Raw genomic sequence first — 20,588 nt, forward strand, 5'->3', positions numbered from 1 at the left:
ATCTGCTTCCTGTTCAGAGGATAGAAATCAATGGTGTTAGATGAACAGGATTTCTAAAAGACCGTTTTGCATACAAAACTTTTTGACTTGTCGTAATGGAGAAACTATAGTTCTTTTGATTCAAGTGTTCCTGTGAGCCTTTCTGGACAATTTACCCCAGAAAGTGAAGAAGCAAAATGTAAACTCCATCATTTGACACTGAACGTAAATAAATGTGAAATTCTGTAGATCTGATCCAGAGCTACACAATTATTAACCAGCACACATCTGAGATGTGGTTTGTATCTATGATCAGCCATAAATGACTTTCAACACTCATTAAAGAGTCAATGACGGTATGTTAAACAACAATTTATTTTATTATCATCCAGAATATTACAGATACTTGAGATTTGGTTTCTTGGGTGCGGTTCCACCAGCTGTGATGCTGAAAGACAGATTCCTTACAGTATAAATATGCACAAAAGATATGAGGTCTAACCACAGATTTAACTCGAGCAGGTACACCACAACAATGTGACCCAAAGTGAAAACCCATCTATTGCACTGGGGATCAATCTGACGTTTGAATGCGTCAAATGTTAAGTTGGCGGAATCATGTGGTTACTGTATGTTGTAACTGAAGTTGAGCGGATGTTGAGGTGCAACCACATTTTGCAAAATGCGCAAATAAACAAAACGCTACTTAATTTTTGAGGCAGACTTTACAGTGTAGTTTGAGTTGCGCATAGCTGATGAATCCAATATGAAATCAGATATCTGAGAAATTGTCTTAGGCTATGTGCAGTTGGAAAGAAAATCCCGCTTCATTTGCTTGTGTCATCAGGAGAAGCTCTGTGATGGAAAAGACTACACAGATATACTGCAGTGCTATGGGAATGGTATGCCTGTAAATATAAAATAACAGGTAAATAAATGGTTTAGATTTACAAATATTCCCACGTGTGGTTTCTCAGATCATAGATAGCCAGTCGTGAGGCACTGTTATAGGGCAGGCAGTTAATTTACAAATAGCACATTCAAACACAAAAAGAAAAATGACGGGAAATTTCCAAACTGTTCGGTGAAAAGAAAAATTGTATCTGACAAATCTTAACAATCAAAGCATCATTTCCTTCCATCTCTAACAGTGACTGACCTGCAAAAAGTACTCAAAAACATATTTCACCAACGGCCATTAGCAATTTTCTTTATAAAAATATCACCATGGTGATCCACAGATTCACAGATTTGACCGTGGCTACAGAAAGAAAATATATATTTACAGTATTTTAAGGGAAAATGGAAAGAAATCATTCATCAACATAAATGAAGGAGGAAAAGACGAGCAGTGCAGAAAGGGTCCCGAAAGGCAAAGCTTGCAATTCTTGCTTAAAGGTCTCTAAATGGACACCTCTTAATGTTTTTCATTTGTCCTGTAAAGACCAGACAAATACATCAGTTAAAAATGGAAGAACAACCACAGATTAAAGAATTTGTAAATCATTTTAAGGAAGTCTTTATTGACATACAAATAGAAATGGAAACTCATAACAACAGAAATTATGCTTTGTATTGGTTTTCACAGATCTTGGTAAAGAGTTCTGTGTACATATATTTTGGTAAGAAAGTGAAAAATGAGAAAAAAGATTATGATGGACTTGTTAATTTACTCTGAATAGTGAATTATGGCTATTATAATTTATTAAAAGAGCCATCATTAAATTTTTAAAAACAAAATTATTGCACATGAATTTAGAACTGCTAGACAACAGCTGTATTACCATTAATGTTCTTATTTCAAATTATTCCACATCTTTTTGACTTTAATTTGTCTTTAGACAACTATTATTATTTCATCAATACTTCATGAGAAAAATGAAATGACCGACATGGTTTATATACTGAATACACTACCAACAACGCGACCATAGCTGAACAATACTGCATTTTTGTTATACAGAAATATCTTTTGTACATTTATACATCAACTATAGATGGATTGAATGATTGTGTTAAGATATAGCTCAGGGGTTTTAGAAAAGTATGTTTACAAAGCTAAGATTGAAAAGGCTTGAGTGAATTTATAACAGTGTAGCAGGACAGAAAACATAGTTAAACCTCTCTGGAAAAAGCATCAAGTGTCAGTGAGCCCTATATACATCGCAACTTCAGGAGATCTCACCTCATAGTTCTTCAATTCAGCCAAGGTGCAGAGACTGACAGGATTTAGTATCTACAGTGAGATTGCCAGTGCTGGGGGAAGGAAGAAAGGACGAAATGGCTCCAGTCACAATTAAGAGTAGTATATGACAACGGCATTGAAAAAAAAAATTACTTAGATCTTCAAATTGATATGACAAACTATGGCCACGTGATGAAATGAGTCACTGGTACAACAAAAGTCATTGAGAAATTTTGTCATAGTAAAGTCATGATGATCAATCAATCCTTTAGGAAAATGAATGAAGAAATGATGGAAAAGGTCCTTTCTTTATGTTCTTACTAGCAGCAGCATCTGCTGTTTTCTCGCGATGCAGGGAAGTGAGATGAAGTGGTAGGACGCCCTCTGCTGGTGAAACATGCGATGACAACGAGTTTGACAGCCAGATGGGAAGGGATCACGACAGCACGCTGGTGTTCTGTGATTCCACGTCTCGCATGCTCATGACATCTGTACTTACTCCGCTCTCATATACCGGGTTGTCGAAGGCTGACTCTTCTGTCATGTTGTCGTACGGCGGTGAGGATGTCGGCGTTCTGATTGACTTCCCTTGGAATCTAAGTAAAGAGCAGAAAAACAGGGAAACAGGATGTAAAGACTCGTTTGATCATAATTGCAGATGAGCTGAAAGGTATCGTTTACTTTGCAAAGAAGATGTAAATCCCGAGGAAAATCATCAAGATGATCGCAGTTGGAATAAAAACTGCAAGGACAATGTTGGTTTCTTCCATGCTATAATCCATATTTACAACTAGAAGAAACAAAACACACAAAAATGAGTTATTCCTGTGAAACATTCACAAGAGAAAAATATCAATATACTGATTTTGCAGTGTTTTAAGACATGCCTCACCATCTAGCCTGCGCTCATTCACAGATGGGGTTGAGGATGCTACGAAGACATAACAGTAGTTTAGTGAGGACTTCAAACAGAGTTGTGTGAGCACACTTTGCATTACACTTGCAGAAAAACAGCACAAAGGATTGAAATCACCGAAACATCTACTCTGTGTTTGTCTGCGTTGAGAGTTTCAAAACGAGAACTGTAAAGACTGAAAAGGTTCACTTCAGTGTGTTTGTATGGTTTACCTCTACATGCAGGAGGGGTCCCGTTCCACTGTGACGGGTGTCCAGGGATACAGTAAATGGAGGCCGCGCCCTGCAGCTCATAGCCTGAGTGGCATGAGAAGGTCAGCGTCTCTCCTGCTTGGTAAAAGGCCTTTTCAGAGCTTTGAACACTGGTGGAGGCTGCACCAGGATTCCTGCAGGGTTCGTACTTCTCAGCTGAGAGGAGAGGGTTAAAAATAGATATTTTATACAAAATTTTTTATATATAATCCATATTATTCAGCTTTCACTCTTTCTAGTGTTGACATCACTACGGTAAAAGTCAAAGTGTCCCTGGTACATTGTTTTTCATGACTTCTGCGACTTACGGACACATTTTGGAAGTCTCTCGTTCCACTTGGGTGTGGCTGAATCTCGGTTGTAGCAGGTGAGGAGGCTATTGCCAGACAGGACGTAGCCTTTATTGCAGATGAACTGAACGGTTGATCCGACGCTGAAGCGAGTGCCTGTCAGCACCTTACGGCTGTGCTCCACTTTACCGGGGTCCTGACATGTCTTGACTGGTGCACAAAAGCGAAAGATGGAAGATGATTATTTATCATTATCAACAGTGGTACAGTGGGTGAATATGTCTTAAAAAATAATTGTTATTTTGATAAATACATATAACAACAAGTATTTTATGTACAGAAAATTAATTGCACAGTTACAAAAATGTAGACGCTTCAATAAAGTATCAAAATGAAGATGGCAGGAGTAGAGTCGTCTTTTTCAGCCCATGTCTTTCCTCCTTGTCAAATCCTGGCATTCGCACTACTCAGATTGTAACTGATATCCCATGAAATGTTCAGACGTGTTATGATAGCAGAAGCCAAACTGGCCTTAGTCACCCGTCTCAGACGGAACACTTCAGTTTGGGTTTGCTTTTTGTTTTTTTGAGTTGTGAATTTGTCATCTTCAGCCAACCTGGACCAGTCACATCACATGTCTCAAGTTATCCAATTTTTCTGTTGGTTTACCAAATGTGCAGGTCAAGTGCTCCCCCAGGCCTTTAAATACACTTCATTTCATCCTCTGCATGTAATCGTGGTCAGTGGTAAAATCAATTCAACCAGTGAAAAGGTCTAAAAGGCTTTGATGCAGCAGAAATTTTGTCTTTAACGACGCATGTTGTGAGTAAATATTACTTTGATGCTGTTCCGTCCATCTAGTGGATTCATTACATTGGCAGAGTAAACTGAAAAAGATCCAAACTGAAGCATGAGTATTTATCAAGTGAGGTCATCATCGTTCCACTTGGCCATATAAGAAAAAACCCCAAAACATTTCATCGTACCTTCCTCGCATCTTGGTATATCACCGCTCCAAGTGAGATCCCACTGACACATGACGATCTCTGAGCCCACCAGCTCAAAGCCAGGGTAGCACTGGTAGGTGATGACGGTGCCGTGGATGAGGTCGGGGTGAGACGTACTCTTCCAGCCATTGGAGATCTCAGGCAGCTCAGAACAGGTGTCATTTCTTGGCACCTCTGGTGGCAGATGATAGAAGACAGAGCAGGAAATGAGAAAGTTCTAATGTATTTGTGAGGAAAGTTGAAGTAGGGGATAGATTCTACATCTGCCTGTATAAGGAATTTTCATTCTTTATGGGATCAAGTTTCTAAAGGGACAGATGACAAGGCTGTTCAAGTTAATCATTATTACATGACACTATTATCCAACATTAAAATGCAGCATCTTCCTTTGTAGGGAATAAACACAAGTATAAAAGTGTCTATTCTGTGATCCCTAAGCAGCAGCAGTCTGGAGGAAGAATGTAAATAGAGGCTTGTGATGTTTACTGGAAGGAGAGCAGCATGTGGTTTGGCAACAGTCAATATATGGTTCCCAAACTGCAACGTGCATGGGCAAGAACACAAAGCACTGGGTAAAATCAACTGATGCGTAGCCTGTGAAGTGCACCCCATTATTGTGTGTCTGTGTTTGTTATCAAATCCTGTGCACCTGAGATAAGCCAGAAGACAGACAGAGGCACAGCTAGAGAAAGAGGGAAAGAGACAGAGGAATAAATAGACATTTTTTCCCTAATTGGTAACCTGCTGGGTTCCAGTAAGAGCTCCATTTTATATTCTGTGCTTGTTACCATCTTTCTTGACTGTCTTGCCTTGAGAATTTCAGCATTAAAACTTTAGAATTTAACCTGAGAATAACATGCATTGCTAATTTAACCACATGAGGCCTTACCAAAGAAGTGGACCACAAAGCCGTTGTTGTAGCCATAGATATTTGTGGCAGGATCTGACTGAAACTGAATGGTAACATCAGCCATGGAGGTGTAGAGCTTGAAGTGCGTTCGTGTGCCGCTGTATTGCCCCAGGATGTTCGCTGTCAGATCATCACCATCGTAGAAGGTCAGCAGATCATTTTTGCCAACATGGAGACTAAAATACACAAAAAACATATTTACATGTCTTCCTGACATTGTCAGCGATTACATGGTGCACAATAGAAAATATCCCACATTTGTGGTCGTGTGCTGTTTGTGCAATTTTCCATCTGCTTGATGAAATAATTTGATTATAACAACTCAGCAAAGCTTGAGGAATATTGATTTTGTTTATATTGGATGGAACTGATCTGAAATAAACACTAAATAATGCATGACCCCCCCCCCCCAACCACACACACTGCTAGGGTCTATATTTGGAAATTCATAAGCATAATATAAAGACATCCTTCACAGCAATGTACAGTATCATCGCAAAAAAGGCGAAATACACAGCAAGCAGTAATTCAGAAAACTGATGAATAAAAAGATCCAAAGGCCACTGATTAATAATTTTCTATGAAAGAATCTAAACATCTAAATGTTGCCCAGAACCCTTTGATACACAATTAAATATGAGGCAGCTGATACACTGCACAGAGCACTCTCTTGCTGTCAGTGATTACCTTGAGAATGTATTAACCTTTTCCGTTTGTAGATTCTTACGTCCTTGCCCCCTTTATAGACCATCGTAAAGCTTGACATTTATTCAGGCAAAATGTCAGGGGAAACCGGCTGCGTTTTTTTAATTTTTTATTTTTTTTTACAGTATGCGCCTTAAGCAAAAGTGTGTCCAAATAGCAGTACAGATTGGCTGGATCATTATTTTTCAGGTGATGTTCACAAACTCTGCTGAACAGAAGTTAATGTCAATAAGAACCTAACACTGTGTCTCATGCAGGCCAGCTTTCAGGAAACGGATGATAATAATAAAGCCTAAAACTAAATTCCTGTGCCCATGAGAAATGTACGTATGTCTCTGTGATCTTATCCAGGCTAGTCCAGGTTAGCTGCTTCATCAGTTCATTCATCCTAGGCCTTAAACCTGTATTTGGTTGCCTGGGTAGAAGGGAGTACATTAAAATGTACATATCTTAACTGCAGTAAACTTAAAAGGGTTTGTTTAACCTTCGGTTTATTAGTTAATGCAATAATCCCAACATCTTTCAAATCATCTGTCATGCTCAATGGTTTGCAATCATTCTGCAGACAAATTGTAGTACTGTGACTTGTTAACATGACTTTTTTCCCGTATCCTCCCCATCTGGGTCGTTTAGAGCTGGAGGCAATCCCGGTTGACGCTGCGGGAGAGGCAGGTAATCCCTGGATTAGATGCACGTTCATCACAGGGAATACACATGGAGACAGTCACCATTTCACCTTTATTGCCCTGAGGAAACTCAACAAAACCATCTAAATACACAATCCACACATTTAGGAGTCGTGATTATCTGTGACTGACAGAGCTGCTTCTTGATGTGAGGAAGCAAGTGACCTGAGTCTTACCTCTCTTCTACCTCTTAGGTACAACCTCCGCCATAGAATTGCCTCATCACTTCAGAGTAGTAAACAAGCAGTGGTTAAAATCAGTGAAATGTACACTCTTGAGCTTTATTCATCCAGATTGGAGTCCTCCCTGTTTAAACTGACTGTCAGCATTCACTCATTTTTACATTCAGCCTACAGGGTGTGGACCGCTTCACCACCACCTTCGAGGGTACAATTTAAGAAAACAACACAAATGATTGGATTCCTCTGTCGTCTTGTATAAAATGCCATTGGTGACATTTGAACACACCTGAATTCCAGGTCCTGTTAATGGTGACAAATAACAGATTCAAGCTGCATTAGTTTGTGTGAAACAGCTGGACAGCTCTGGGGACAATTTGTGTCTCAATGTCCTGTAATGATCGGCGACTTTGTACAGAATTGACGCGAATTGCAATGCCATTTTTCCATGACAAATCACAGTGAGAACTCTAATAAAAAGTGAACATGAACAAAGGAAACCAATTGAATAAACCATGACAAGTCTTTGCACCAATCAGTGTACAGCATTTCACTTTATCTCCTCTCCAAGGTGTTTCTGCATTCACAGGAAGGATTGTCTGTCACTCAGCCATCTTGCCATGTGATTATCTCCAATGTCCACATTACATTGAATTACTTTTGCCCCTTTGCGTACTTTTTACACAGGATTAGCCACCACAGAGATGAGGGACTTCACTTTTCACTGCCTTTACTGTAGTGCATTTGACATTGGTTTTCCTATCAATGGCAATACCTATGATCTTTATTTTATTTCTCTAATCTGGTATGATGACAATATTTAACAGCATGTTTTTTCACCTCTATTCTTTCATGATAACTGTATATTTCAAAATTGTTTTTGCACTTGATAGGAATACCTGCTTATCTTTAAAAAGTCAGAGTAGTTTAAGATTGAGCATTTGCTTCCCTTTGTTTCATCTTCATCGTGGAGAGAATTCAAATGTCTCTACAATTTCTGCTGAGGTCTTTGGTTCTTTTACATTGTGTGAAAAATATGCCTGCAACATCAACAATAAATGCTGCTTGCTGTTTTCGACGTGAGACATTTAACTAATATACTCTTCAAAATCAGCTTTATAAGATGGAGCTTCTTTTCCGGAAAGAAAATTAGTTGATGGGATTTCACCACCAACAACAATCATTTTGATTTATCGTCAACAGCATCAGCAATTTCAGACTGTCGCTGTATGTCTCTTCCTAATAGTCTCCCCTGTCACCGTAACTCATGAGGAATGCTGCTTTTGACCATGCTTTTTTGAATTGTTATCTCTTCATTCTTTGCATGCAGAGGCTAAGGTGTTCTCGAAATCCTGGAGACAAGATAGAACACTGAACCTGCCGTGTCAACGGTCTAGCCTCACTGCAGGTCGCTCAGCTGCCTGCTCTGCAGTAACCTGGCAATCAGTTCACCCAAATGTCATCCCTCCAGACTCATTTAATGGCTTCTCCTCCTGTCAGGAAAGCTGTCACTCCCTGACCTGACACAAACTATGACCGATCTCCTTGAAATGCCCTCATTCTGTCTTCATTGCTTCCCTTCCCTTCGTTATTTTACTCTATTTTTGACATAAAATGACTGTTTATCAAGTCATCCGAAGGGTTATAATTTTTACTGATGCAAAATTTTATTTTATTGTTGTACCCAATGAGAAAACTCTATTTGCTAAGACTTTAGATTTGTCACTCAGTATGATGTATGACGTTAGAAGAGTGAGAAAAAATTGCAGACAATCACAATAAATATACTGTAGGCAAAAGTCAACAATCAACCTAAAATATTCACTAGCTGAACTATTCTGTCTAATCCAGTCTGTAATTGAACAGAACCTCAAAAATTAAGATGAAATGAACCACAAACCTAAAGCCAGAAATGAGATTGGCTTTAAAGTAACATGGTAAAGAATATAAATGAACAGCCAAAATGGTTTCAAAAAGCTCAATGCTTATTTCGAACTGACTTATTTGATTATATATTATCTCCTCTACCAATGTGGCTTAGGTCTGTTTGAAAAAGAGGCTCAGAGAATTTCTGAAAGCTCCTCTGCATACCGATGGCACCGGCTTCATCCTGCAGATGAAGGGATGGCAGTCACGTTCTTTTAAAACCCTCTAGGCATTTTGTCACCTTCAGTGACCTGTCAAGGAAAGTTTAAGGAGCCCAGAGAATTTTTAACAGAATAGCTGACCTTTTGAATGTGAACTTTTTTTTTCTCTCTCTCTCTCTCTCTCTCAAATAAAAAGTACATGATTGAGTTCTCAAGCGCCAGCTTAACCCCAGCACAAGAGGACCTGCAGATTATGTATAGTTCTCAAAATGACCACTAGAGGGCTTCATTATCAAAGTAAGTCCAGTGTTTCCTGAGAGTAAATTGATGCTGACATAATTACTACTGTAAAACAGATTTTCTCAGAGTGTTGACAAATAAAGGACTTTTTTCCCCTAACATCTACATGTTAACCATCTATCTTGTTCTATTCCACAGGTGCAGATATCAGCTGTTACCTCTTCTTTCCTGCACTTGCTCAAACCATGCTCTATGATAATTAGCAAAGAGCCAACCCTCCTGTTTGGCCTAAATTAATTAATCAGTCCTCATTATGCACACTGCTTTCTGTAATTGCCAGCACAGGCACAGCGATGAATGATAATACAGAAAACATTGTCATTAATGTGAGTAAGTGTGTGCCCACCTTATAATGAGACAGCTCTCATCAACAAAGCCTTTTGTCACCATGACATGCAAAACACGTGCACACAAACACACTTTCACTCTAATTATATGTTGACCGAGCCTTTCAGAATGCCACTCTCAGAGTGAACAGGCCAGACATGAGGGTAATGATGGGGTTTGGAGGGATCAGATGAGATGTGTGTTTTTACTACCATCAAGACCACTCGTTTCGAGAATTCAGAACTGGCCACAGCACCATTGACTTACGGGACTGGGGTCATGTTGGTTAAAACATTCTTAATGCTGGTGGAATTTATTCTACACATATTTCTGAATGAACATTAGTTTTACTCAAACGTCCACCTCTTCATTGGGTAAAAAATGTGAGGGCATTATGGTCGACCTCAAACATCAGCCCTTAGTGAGTGAGACGTAGTGCGATATAAACTCCAGTGCGCTATTCAGACTGTATATATTATTGGTATCCTCTAATGCTGTTATTCGCTTTTTGATCTGTAGATCATGTGTGAGTTATGGCTCTTCTCAGTGGTGTAAGCCTGAGATATAAGGTTTAAAGGCATTAAGTGCAAAGATTCTGCAGCGGAAAACAAAATTGAGCTCCGCAGAAACACTTAGATGAATGTTCTGTTGACTGTGAAGGGATTCCTGGAGATCATTTCAGCAGCTTAATTTTAGGTAATCATGTAATTCAGAATCAAATGAACACAGGGGCTCAATGCATACATTTTGTTATTAAAATCTGGATCAAATAGGATATGATTAATTTATTTGGTTGATTTGCATATAAATATCATTTTTTACAGCTAATATTTTTTGTTATTGTTATTTTTTTCTCCGCCAGAGAGGGTTGGAGGGGATTCTGTTGTAATGTCTTTGTCTGTTTGTAGGGGTGGATCAAGTTTTGGGAACAGTGGAGTTGGAGAAGGCCAGAGCTGTTCTGTCTTCTGGATTTACATGTAACATGTGGTGTTTCACTCACAAGACCTACAATAACTGCAATGAAAAAATTACCAAAATGCAAAAACTAGATTTTTAAAAAAATTCTTGGTCAATGCTGCTTTTAATTTTTACAAAGGAACAAGGAAACCAAAATAACTAGATCATGCCATGACAAAATTGTGACCACAATTTTTTTTAGCAGCATATGCACAAATATGTCATGGGTCACACAGAAAGACCGCCTATTAACTGATGCTGTGAGGTGGAGAACTTAATTTTGTGCCAACAGCCTCATTTAGAAACCCGAAGAGATGATGCGAGGAGGTCTCAGGAGACGGACGATATCTTGAGCAGGAGTAATTAACGCAGCCAGAAAATGTATAAATGAACAACAAAAATGTCAACAATGTGATATGGAGGCAGCTCTGTCAGTCCTTCGAGGCCACAGGAGAGCACAACATCTCTTTAAATTTGATTTTTCAGACAGAGACAACCCAGCCTCATTAGAGAAAATACAGTGAATAGTTAAATTGAGCTATATGAATGCTGAGAGAATCCATCTAATGACAAAAGATTCTTTCAAAAACTATTCCAGGAGCTTTAAATTGATTCTTCTGGATCGAGTTCTGCTTCAACTTTAAGTAATTCATAGAAACATCTGCCCCCCACACCCCCACCCCTCAGCCTGGTATCATTACACCTGGTGCTGACATTGGGGTCTTGGGGGACTGGATCACAAGCAGTCAGCTCTAAATATACTGTAATTGTGAATAATTCTAACAAAAGTTAAAGACATATTTGTGTCAGTGTGAATCTATGGACATGGCTCCCACTAAAGTTCCAGAACAGGGAACGTGGCTCTTTGTAGTGAGCATGTAAAAGAACATAAAAATGCATGAACTGAAGGGTGCCAACGCCTGTATATATAAATGACCACTGTGCCCAATAGCCAGTAGCCTCTGTTTGAGATTTGTCAGTAACTATATTTTTCTCCAACTGCAGGCAGTATTCCCACTGGTTTAATTTGAACATCACTGCACCCTCTTGTGTGCAAGTGCTTCAGGCGCTAACGCAAATCAATTATGCTGCTACTTTCTCAGCTTTCTACTGGAATTCATGTTCATGGAATATTGTAAGATTCACTCAAATGAGGCAAACAGGTGAATCCGTAGAAGATAAGCAGACAAAGATTCAGATGCACGTACTCCGGCTGTTGTGTTTCTAAGAGAAATGACTAAGTGTAACATGAAGAAAACGGAGCGATGTGATCAATTACACTTCATTTACGAGCTCTGTCTCTGAGCATAGTGTAGAGTGTGTGCAGGTGTTGACATGCACGTTAAGAGTAATGCATGGAACTGAAAGAGTTTAGTGTGTGTGTGTGTGTGTGTGTGTGTGTGTGTGTGTGTGTGTGTGTGTGTGTGTGTGTGTGTGTGTGTGTGTGTGTGTGTGTGTGTGATGATGACATCGGTGTGCATGTGTGTTGAATTACAGTTGGGAAGGCTGGATAAGTGGCTCATAGTGGTGCACTGCCAGAGCATATTCATTTCAAAGCCAACTCTGAGACACACACCAGGGAAGTGGAAGCAGCGAGGCTTACTGGCTAATCTGGTCAGAGAGCGAGCTGGAAGCAACACAGAATTCTTAATGTTGTAGATGAGAAAAAAAAAATCTAATTAGCGACTGCAGCCACAGTAACACTTCCCTGTGTGTGCCATGGTGAGCTCACGAGAGCGAGAGAATTGATAAGAAAAAAAAACTATGTTTGGTGTCTGGAGATGAATTGTTTACAATGTCAAGGTCGATCTGATTTCTCTCTATGATTTTTTTCAGCCTCAGACCTGATGGCCGATTCTTACACTTGGATATCGAGCATGATCCTCTTGTCCTCTTCCACGTGAATGCCCCAGATGCAGTCCTGCCCTTTGTCGTAGGCCTCAGGCCAATTAGGAGACAACACCACGCCAGCGGAGTCCGTGATCTCCCCACTGCACACGGCTGCAGTGGAACGAAACAGAGAAACAAACATGCATTTAAATACTGTATATTCTCACTCACAATCAATTTAACACAAAAGTTTTTTAAAAAGCGCAATTTGTATTTTCAGGTAACATGTAAGACACTTTGGGTTATGCGTCTTATTGCTAATACGTTATGTGATTTGGTGGAAAAAAAACAGACAGATGAAATCGAGTTTGCAGGCCCCTGGTGAACCTTGTAAAACTGCATACTACCGCCAAACCACTTGGTGACCGTGACTCACAGGAGCAGAAATTAAATTCCATCATACCAAGCTTTACTGAGACATTTTCAATTTCACTGTGTGGCGGAATGACCACACAGGCATCAAAGACCAGGTCTGAGGTCAGCATGAAGTGTGGAAAGAGTGAGAGAGAGAAGAAGAAAAGGCTGGAGAATAGCTGCAGTATTTAACATGGCAGTTTTCATTTCAGGCAAATTAATGTATGACTTTAAATCTTAAGCCTTCTATAATTTGCCCTGCAAGCACACAGCCTATGTTGAAGTAAGTCATTGTTTGAAGTTTAAGAATTTATCGTGGATCAGAGGAAAGCAGCTTAGGGAGATATACTTAACTGCCAGTGGTCTTTAATTTTTGACTAAAAAGATTTCACAAATTCCTTCAGTGATCAAGCAGACAATGAGTATTTCGGTTCGTTAAGTCAGTCACATCTTCTAAGTTGTGCTCCATTGGAAGTACTTTTTAAAAAATAAATAAGTAAAAAATTGAATGTCACCCAATTACTCAAGCGAATGAAATCTGTTGACTCACCCCTGCAAGCTGGCTCGGTCTCATTCCACTGTGGGTTTTGTACATCCACACATTCAATCACCACGGAGCCTTGCTCCAGCGTGTAGCCGGGGTCACATGAAAATTCAACAACAGCCCCCAGACCATAGGTGGAGTCGCTGCCACTGAAGTTGCCGTACTTCACAAAGGGTTCGTAACACATGCCTTTCGCAAAAGCTGTGTGCACAAAAAACTATTTCATCAAAGAGATCACCAATCACAGTATGCTATTAGAAAACGCAACATCAACCTGCCTTCATATCTGATGGCTGCACCAGTGGAAGTCAGCGTCCCGTCTGTGGTGAACTCTACAAACAAGTGACGCCCGGTGCTGACCACGCCCTCATTAGGCAAATATTCCACCTCATAGGAGTCATACACAGGTGGAGAGTCTATGTTGTTGCCATCCTTGATTAGCAGCCTGAAAATCATGCACACACACATTGAGAGGTAATAATAGATCAAAATAGATGAAAGGGAGCCTTGAAACACACGAGAAGCATAAAAGAAGATGTTACCAGCTTTTTGTGATGTTCACACTGTTCCGGTTTTTGCTGTAATAATTTTGTGATAACACTTCCCACCACTCGGTAATGAGGTGAACGATCATGTGTGACAATAGCCATATGCAACTGCTGATTCCTACCCTCTGTAGGCCCTTCAATTCATTCGCTCGATGGAACCCTGATAAAGGATTATAAGGATAAAAGGTCCTTTCAAATTCATCTGGCACTCCCTAAAGATTTTGGTTATTTATAGCCTTTGAGGATTTTAAATGGTCCGCTCACAGACACAGTGTTATTCACTAAATGAGTTTAAAGCTCTCAGCCTTCACACAAAAATGCTCACATATTTACCGTTCACTCTCACTCATATGCTTTCATTTTATCAGCATGCATGCACCACCTGTCATCGTCCTCTGCCAGAGCCACTTTCTCGAAGTGAATATGGAGTTTGTGGCCTTCGGGGGCCTCCAGGACCCAGTGGCACGTCAAATTGTTGCTGTAGTTGCCAGGAAAACCGGGGGAGACAATCCGACCATAGGTGGCATTTTTTATCATCCCCCCACAGGATGCTGTGTGAAAGCAAAGACAGTTAGACAAGAGACAAGAAGAAGACAAATAGTTGCAGGGGAAGACTACATGAGAGTAGAAAAGACACTAACTATAACAAGAAGAGGCGTGCTGTGAAAAGTCTCTGTCTGACTATAAATTAAATCAGTATCCAGCGGACTTTTGGCCGGACTACGGGAGGCGACTCACCTGGGTCCGAGAGCGTGTGACAGTGTGTGATGGACTTGTATAGAGAACAGTAAAACAGTGGCGCTAACACTATCAGTTCAGAGCAGCTGCAGGCAGCACAGAGAAAGGCTGGAACTGGGAGACGAGCCTTCACCAGAAGGAGAAGGACAGTCGCGTGGCTCGTTCTAATTACGACAGAGGTCCACTGGCCTTGTTTTACCCAGTCTCAAAAGTATAGCTTACTGTGCCTGCTAATCACACGCAAATACCCATTTGACCTCAGATTGGAACTATTCTACTAAATGGGGGAGAACATAGTGAAAATAATTAAACTTCACATGTTCTAAAGACAAAATGACTTACAATATACATGCAGTGGTTGTTTTTGTTTGGATTTTTTTTTTTTTTTTTGCTTAAATCATTTTCTATGCTTGCAATTCTAATTGCAAAATTGGCTTCTTTCAAATTAGTTTGGAGGAAAAATTTTGACAAAGTTAATTGCAAATGCAATTTGATTTAGAGTAATGCCCCCGAGTCGCCAGGCTCACTGAATACAACAAAGAAATTCAACCTAGGAAGTGACTTTCCAATTAACTGAAAGTTATAATGACCTTGTAGATATTTAATCTGGAGTAATTGCATTTTTTTATTATTGCATTTCAGGTAACTGTCACCACCCTGATCTACTCCAAAGTCTATGGACTGAGAAATCTTTGTCTTACCCACACATTTGGGCTCCTTTCCACTCCAGTACGGTGTGGTCGCGTTGCGGCACGTGAGCATATTTGGACCTTGCAACTTGTAGCCGGTGAAACAATGAAAGAAGGCTTCTCCACCAGCATGGAGGTGCGTTACGGAAACTTCTCCTCCTGCAGGCTCTTTGGGGAAGGTGCAGCTCAGAACAAAAGCTGAAAACAGAAAGAAAGATAAATAAAAGATACAAGATACAAGTTAAATGAAACGTCAGGGTGAAATTACTTATTGTAATATTTTTTAAACACATTTTTTGGCATGAAATTGACCTAAAATCATGCATGCTGAAACTGATGCATTCTTTGATAAGCACTAGATGCATGAGTATTCACTAAATTGCTAATCTAATGCTACTAACCCAACCTTAATTAAATGTGTGATTGTCCATTACGAATTTTGTGACAACCAAGATGTCCTGAATTGATTAAGACTAACATATTCATACTATACCACCACTCAATTATAACACAATATAGTTAATTTGTAATCATTGGTTCGTTATTGAAAAGGTAATTAATTAGGCTTATGCATGTCCTGGTAATGAAACTCTTTATTGGAAAGCTCACAAGGAGCTTCAACTTTTCACTGTTCTAAATGGCCTTTATGGCATCTGAGTTTGTTTTTTTGCTTTGTTTTTTGTGTTTTTTTTGTGTGTTTTTTTTGTTAAATGTTAAATTTGCCAAGAACTCAGTGTTTCATTGCGAAGAAAAGTAAAAGTCTTGCCAAAACAAACAGCCAATAATGTTAATAGGCTCCTTTGTGTCCTGCATTGTGTCAACCCCACGCTGTTGTGTTGCATTGTTGACAATGTTGTCACTCTTCCAAACTACAACTAAGCACCAAAAAACAATTAGATATACGGGGGGAACAAATTGTTTTTCAATCATTTGTGCATATAAATCAGGTGCATGTTTCATCTTGTTTTATGCCTTCCTGCCTCTCTTGCAGTTAAAACCCCTCTATAAAAGAAAACCTTCAAGCTTGTGCATATAAGCGCACACTCTCTTAATTAATTGTAATTTAACAGTTCACACCGTATGCAGATGTACAGAGACATGTTTGCAGCAATACAGTAATGAACATAGGGATCTATGAGATGAGGTGTAGAGCCACTGAAAATACTTTGACAAATGGAACTGTTGCTGATTAGGTGAACATCATAGTGGGCCTGTAATGTGATAGCTGGATGCTGAATTGCTTCTGTAGTGTTTGTCAGAGAGTTGTGATTCCAGCTGGGTAAGATCAATGTTCCTGGACTTGCTTTGCATTGTTAGTCTGTCCCTGTTTTTAAATGAATCGTGTAGGATGGGATAGAGTTCACATGGATAATGGAGTGAGCTAACCAAGTCTGTAATGAAAGCTATTAAACAACCTTCTGCTGTCTAATAACCACACTGTTCTACCTCATTAGTGTAGGCACTTTAATGACCAGACTAAAACTTTAAAACTTTTCGAAAATGTAACAACGAAACAAACAACATAATTGGACCCACTCCAGCTCATGTTACAAAAGAAAAAGAAAACACTTTGATTGTATACCCGCAAAATAACAGAAAGCTCTTTTTAAAAGAAACTTTGCACAGACTGTTAAAGTCATGTTTGGGCTTAATGGGGTGCATGCAAATCCTAAAAGGAGTTAATTGGAAGGAGAGAACAACAAGGAAAAAGCCATGCTGGAACACCTGTCCGTGCGGATTCTATTTGCAAAAGCAATTACGATAATAATCAAGTATGGGCGATGAAATGTAAACACCTTAATCTGCTTATGTTAATGTGATCCAGGTTATTCTGTGTTTACAAAAATAGAAAGTGGACTACAGCTATTTTCAGCTGCATAATTGAAATTCTGTTTTGGCGGGAGAATGTCAATAGAAATTTACTTCCACATTTATTATTTTAGATTATATTTTACATGCAAGAATGTTTTTGAATCGCTTTCATAAGCCATAGAATAATGTGACAGACGTCAGGATCAATGTGCTGTTGTTGTTGTTTTTCCACGCAAATCTAGTTTGTATTGTCTTGATAAAGTAAACAACTATTGAGCAATTTTCACACGGGCCCTATGATAAACAACCAAAGGCCAGAGACACTGAATAGGCAGGGAAATGATGTATTGTTTGCACTCAGCGACATTGAGTAAGTGGAGTTTAAACAGCGCAAAAAATTCCGATGCTCTGCAGCGGGGTGAATTTGAAGTGCTTCTATGCAGTCAGTCATTTGCAGATGTAGAACAGTTCAGGGATGTTGCTGGCGATGCCTTGAGGCAAAATTGGGTATTCTAAAATATTATTCTATCAATCCTTGCACTCTAACTCACAGGAAAACATTATGCCTAAATGTAAAACGGCCATAAAGGCTTCTGAAACTGCCCTCCTCTACTATGTTTTAATCTACCGACTGGTTTTTCTTTTACACAAGCCAGTGGTTTCTCCCATAATGAAACAGGCCTTTCTTCTGCAGTAAATCAGTGAGCCACAGGGGCGAGGTATACTGCCCCTGGGTCATCCATTCCATTCATAGTTTATCACTGGCTCCAATGAACCTAGTTATTGCCATTATCATGGCAGCATTTACATCCCTATTGAGCATGCAGTGGGAGAGCCAGAGGCAAAAATTGTGGAGCCAATTCCTGAAGTATTAAATTACGTGCACCCTCCATTCCACTAGATGTGGTGCTGGGCCATAAAGTCTGATTGTTTTGCCATTACAAATAATAGATCCACAATGCAGACAGCCAGGAAGATTAGCTGATGTACCGCGAGGCTACAGCAAACAAATGGGAAGCTTATGTATTTAGTGTTTCCTTGTAGAACAGAGGAAAGATTGCATTGGAGTGACACAGGTATACCACAACAATACTAGTGTGTAGTCAGGGATCTCTGAAAATGTATCCTTTATAATAGCTTGAACATACAACTAAAAAGATGCAATGCCAAACCAAGAGGGAAAATTTTCTGAATGATGGAGTTGTAAATCAAACAATTACAGCCATGTATAAATAAGTCAGCACACAATAATACAGAGTTATTATCTACTGTCATAATACATAATACATAATATGGTTTCCGAGAAGAATGAATTGGTGTGGAAATGATAAGTCACTACAATGTGTTCCTTTATTTAACTCAAAATTGCACTATTTAGATGAAAAACGGTTCACGGATCAAAATGTGAGACATTCCTGGCATAAATGTTACACTGTCACTATCAAACATAATATATTCATGACTTTATATATATTTTTAAATTGCAATCTATAAAAAAGAAGTAAAAATAGATCAAAGCCTGTCAGACTTAACTAGACTTTAAGTTAGAAAAGCTTTTTTTATGCACAGCCTGTCACATTCAGTTTATAATCATAAGGCATCCAAACATTGGATAAATGTTTTTCAATTTATTTTTGTCATTCCACCACTCTTCCACGCAAAAGTTCAAGAGGAACACATCCTGTCTCTCCATCTCCATTTCCTCTCTCTTATTCATGCAAGAGCAACCAGTTTATTCTGCCTTCTTAGAATAAAAAGTCTGCCTGTTTATGTTGCTTCCTGGCCTTTCACACCTATCTAAAAGTATTTAGTATCAACACAATTTTTAACCACAAATCTGCATTTTGGATCCAATAATGAGTCAAGTTTTCCTCAGCCCTCTGTCAAAAGTTGCCAGAGATCAGCTTTTGGTAGTCATTTAATGAAAGAAAACTTTTCTGAAAGAGCACATGGTGCAACTCTTGCATTTTCTCACACTGCTTCTATTGACTTGTCTTATTCTAATATGCACATGTTTAATTTTCAGGAGACAAATGCTGGCCTTCAAACAAAAATGACAAATACTTCTGACTTGGACAAAGTAGAAGAGGTGAAGAAGCCAGTAGCACATACAGTATACAAGTATCTATCTATCTATCTATCTATCTATCTATCTATCTATCTATCTATCTATCTATCTATCTATCTATCTATCTATCTATCTATCTATCTATCTATCTATCTATCTATCTATCTATCTATCTATCTATCTATCTATCTATCTATCTATCTATCTATCTATCTATCTATCTATCTATCTATCTATCTATCCACAACATTAGCTGTGTTTAAACCAAAAAAATGCATTTCAATTTCAAAATGAAGTGTTTACTTAATTCCTTTAGAAAGACAGTGGAATTACATTAACTATGAGAAGGTGAAGAAGTAGGGAATAAAAAATATGTCAGAAAAACACAAATATTGAGTGAAATAATTTTTATGTACATTTAATAGTATCCTGTGTGGGAAGTATTATCCATCATTATTACCGGTACATTGACATTTAGAGACTAAAATGCATTTTCAAGCAGACAACACTATTCTGTTGACTTTATGCCTCTAGTCACTGATGGTTATAAAAAGCTGAAGCCCGTCGGTTTACAGCACTCCAGCTGTGTGACTGTCACTGTTTCCAAGTCTCACATCTCTGGCTGTGAACCAAAGCATTGACTTTTACAGAAAATCAATATCGTTGACTCTAGGAAAGATGTTCAGTTGTAGAAAGCTTGACCATAGTTCTGCAATGATATGATATATTGAAATTTATGTGATTGGATTGAATATGTGATTTTAATGGCCATCTAGTCAATAAAGGCTATTAAAAAGAAATAACTGTACTGCAGGCAGCATCTTATTGATGCTCTACTGAGAAGTTGTGACGAATGTTGGATCACTGTCAGCGGCGGAGGTCCTCAGGCCACCTCTTGTCAACTCGGCTTATTAGTTACAGCTGCTCAATAACTCCTGAAAAACACTGCCCCTATGGGAGATGTAATTGATTATGGCCTAACATAGAAGTCAAGATCATCAGTGGCCAAAAGGTCAGAAATGACAGGTATTAGTAAAATGGGTGATGTGGCATTACTAAAAATGATTTGTACCCACAACACTCTTGCAACAAATGATCTTTTATCTTCCATTTAGTTGTGCTACAATCATCTTCTACTGCTTCACTCTGACTTTGTTACTTTGTGC

General features: G+C 39.0%; 1 protein-coding gene across 5 annotated transcripts in view; it reads right to left on the reverse strand.

Moving 5' to 3' along the window:
* Nucleotides 1-370: 370 nt before the first annotated feature.
* LOC137606166 (seizure protein 6 homolog) overlaps nucleotides 371-20,588 on the reverse strand; it is a 75,730-nt gene continuing 55,512 nt past the window's right edge. For 2 of the 5 annotated variants that reach the window (XM_068331282.1, XM_068331281.1), the window contains 13 exons: nucleotides 15,555-15,740; nucleotides 14,498-14,666; nucleotides 13,846-14,012; nucleotides 13,574-13,768; nucleotides 12,642-12,780; nucleotides 5,518-5,714; nucleotides 4,608-4,802; nucleotides 3,640-3,831; nucleotides 3,293-3,487; nucleotides 3,057-3,095; nucleotides 2,846-2,954; nucleotides 2,664-2,760; nucleotides 1,422-2,548 (listed from right to left, as the gene is read on the reverse strand). In XM_068331282.1, the coding sequence (XP_068187383.1) occupies nucleotides 2,474-2,548; nucleotides 2,664-2,760; nucleotides 2,846-2,954; nucleotides 3,057-3,095; nucleotides 3,293-3,487; nucleotides 3,640-3,831; nucleotides 4,608-4,802; nucleotides 5,518-5,714; nucleotides 12,642-12,780; nucleotides 13,574-13,768; nucleotides 13,846-14,012; nucleotides 14,498-14,666; nucleotides 15,555-15,740 (1,955 nt within the window). In that variant the 3' untranslated portion in view covers nucleotides 1,422-2,473. The other 3 variants (XM_068331284.1, XR_011037829.1, XM_068331283.1) reach the window with 3 other exon arrangements.

This window comes from Antennarius striatus, chromosome 13, assembly GCF_040054535.1.
Source record: "Antennarius striatus isolate MH-2024 chromosome 13, ASM4005453v1, whole genome shotgun sequence".
NCBI lineage: Eukaryota > Metazoa > Chordata > Actinopteri > Lophiiformes > Antennariidae > Antennarius > Antennarius striatus.